This window comes from Eimeria mitis, genomic scaffold (assembly GCF_000499745.2).
Source record: "Eimeria mitis Houghton genomic scaffold, Emh_scaff7543, whole genome shotgun sequence".
Taxonomy (NCBI): Eukaryota; Apicomplexa; class Conoidasida; order Eucoccidiorida; family Eimeriidae; genus Eimeria; species Eimeria mitis.
The window spans coordinates 1-2,267 of NW_024016054.1; the positions used below are offsets into that span (position 1 = coordinate 1).

A 2,267-nucleotide genomic window follows, 5' to 3' on the forward strand; every position below is an offset into this window, starting at 1 on the left:
TGCAGCTGAACCACGTCGCAGAACCTCAGGGGCCTGCTTATTGCACTCTTTTTCCTCAGTCCACACAGCGTTCCTAGAATTGTACACGCCTTTAGCGTCAACGCAGCAGGCAACGACGTATATGTCTACACTTTATCCTCCATCTAACTCGACAGTGCTGAATAATGGCTGGACGCCGACGCGCCTAAGTGCAACTGGAACGGCGCCGATGTATAATTCAATTCGGAGAAAATCCCCTGGCTGCACCGCGAGGCAGAAGACGCCAGCCCTGAGCTTCGCTTTGAAGTACAGCACTCTTCTCAGTGCTGCACATGTCGAGAGCAGTCCAAACTGGGGAGTGTTTCGTGCTGTTTTCTGGAATTGACTGTTCAGGCTCAAAAGCGCCAGAGTCTGTTAAAGACTGGACGAATACGCAATTGTGGAAGCACACGTCGCGTGTGCCAGTCGACGCAATTCTGATTGGAGATTGTTGACTTGCTCTTGCAGAGTAAATAATGTTTCCAGTGCTTTGCATTGGCGATTGAGTGACTTCTCGCGGTCGACGGCGATTTTTCCTTATTCTTCGCAACCGCTCACATAGATNGGGTTTCAGAAGACTCCTTTAATGTTTAAATTCATTGCAGTATCCGCTACTGCATGTGAGCAGCTGAACAGCACTGCCTGTATCCAGGCAGAAGAAAGCCAGGAGCAGCAGCCATAATTTTGGTAATGCGGCTCGCGCCCAATCCAAATTATTGAAAGTGCCGAGCGAAGCTGGAAAGGAAGGAACATGTAAGAAGCAGCAGCGCTACGGTTCAGGGGGAAACCTAATTTTCATGTAACCCGCGTAAATATCGGAGGCAACGAAAAGCAAACCCATTCACGCACGGGTCCGATGTCGACGAGTACCTCACAAGTTCACTTAGACCGCCTGCATGCCTCTGTCGTCATCATCTCTATCACTACAAAGGCATCTGCCAATGCTTTGTATGCACTTTAGTACACTTGCAGCTTCCGCCTGCTGCCAGCAGGCGTGTCTCTATTTGCCTGCGGAGCAGTACCCCGTGTGTTTGAATGCTCACACGGCATCTATGCGTGTTACTATTTGCGTACTAATTGCATGACCTGAAGAGGCTTAAAATTTGATTGACACGCCTTGAACAAAACAGATTGGGTTACATCCTGAACGCGTAGGCCTGCAGTCTTCGACACAAGGTGTGTCGGCACTTGGGCAGAACAGTGGCACAAGCGCTGGTCCTGAAGTTTTGAAACCAGAGGCGCCCATGCCCGCACAGATAACTGTGGGTCCGCACGAGCTTATTAGTGAACNGAAGTTTTGAAACCAGAGGCGCCCATGCCCGCACAGATAACTGTGGGTCCGCACGAGCTTATTAGTGAACAGCCAACGATATGTCAACTGCCCTTGTTATGCAAACATGTGCGCATAGGTGCAATGAGGAGTGAGCGCTAGCAGATCGTTAACGCGTCCAACTATCATCCCTTCACGAAGGAGACCAGGAAGCCTTGGAAGATGCAGCCCATCTCTTTCGAAGTTGTGCTGGTGGATTTCATGCAGCTGGCACATTTGTTCCTCTTCCTTTGCGGCGATCAGCAACCCAATAAAGCGAAGACGGCTCAGGCCATCCACGGCTGGTGTGTAGAAGGTTTTCGAACAGCTTTTGCATACCAGCGGTGGAGGGCCTGAAACAACATTGTCAGACGCGGAGGCTGAAAGTTCAGCTTCTAGGGCTTCGTACTGGCGTTGAAGTATCCCTCCGTGGTCAATGGCCATTTTTTCTCTTGCTTCGAAGTCGTCCAAACTGACTAGCACTTTGCGGAGTGTATCTGCAGGGTCTTCCTCGTGTGTGTCGAGATCGGCGTCAGTCTCCCCATCGACGATGTGATCGAGATTCATTTTGCTGACTGCTTCTACCGTTCCACCGTGCTCTTTGTTCGAGCGCTCTGCGTAGAGAGCATGGAAGAAGGCACGAAGCAATTGGCTATCCAGATCGGCGCATTTCCGGAGCCTCAACAAAAGCTGCGGCGGCCTTATGAGGGCCAGCCAACCTCTGCCGCAGATGGACAACGCCGGAGAAGGCTTAGGCATTGCAGCCAAGCATTGCATTAGAGAGTCAGGAGAAAGATCCATTGTGAATCTCTGTGCCTATTCAAACGGTTGTATTCTTGGGGATAGCGAACACAGATATATCGATGTCTTCTTCCACCTATGCAGCAAGACAACAAACAAACGAACGCCGGTTACAAAATGTTGAACCATGACGCACCCA

General features: G+C 50.6%; 1 protein-coding gene across 1 annotated transcript; it reads right to left on the reverse strand.

The window, feature by feature from the left end:
* Nucleotides 1-1,405: 1,405 nt before the first annotated feature.
* Nucleotides 1,406-2,128, reverse strand: EMH_0091880 (uncharacterized protein; the record flags this gene model as incomplete). Its single annotated transcript, XM_038023045.1, has 1 exon — nt 1,406-2,128. The coding sequence occupies one exon, from the start codon at nt 2,126-2,128 to the stop codon at nt 1,406-1,408; it is 723 nt and encodes a 240-aa protein (XP_037878899.1).
* Between the last annotated feature and the right edge of the window lie 139 nt (nt 2,129-2,267).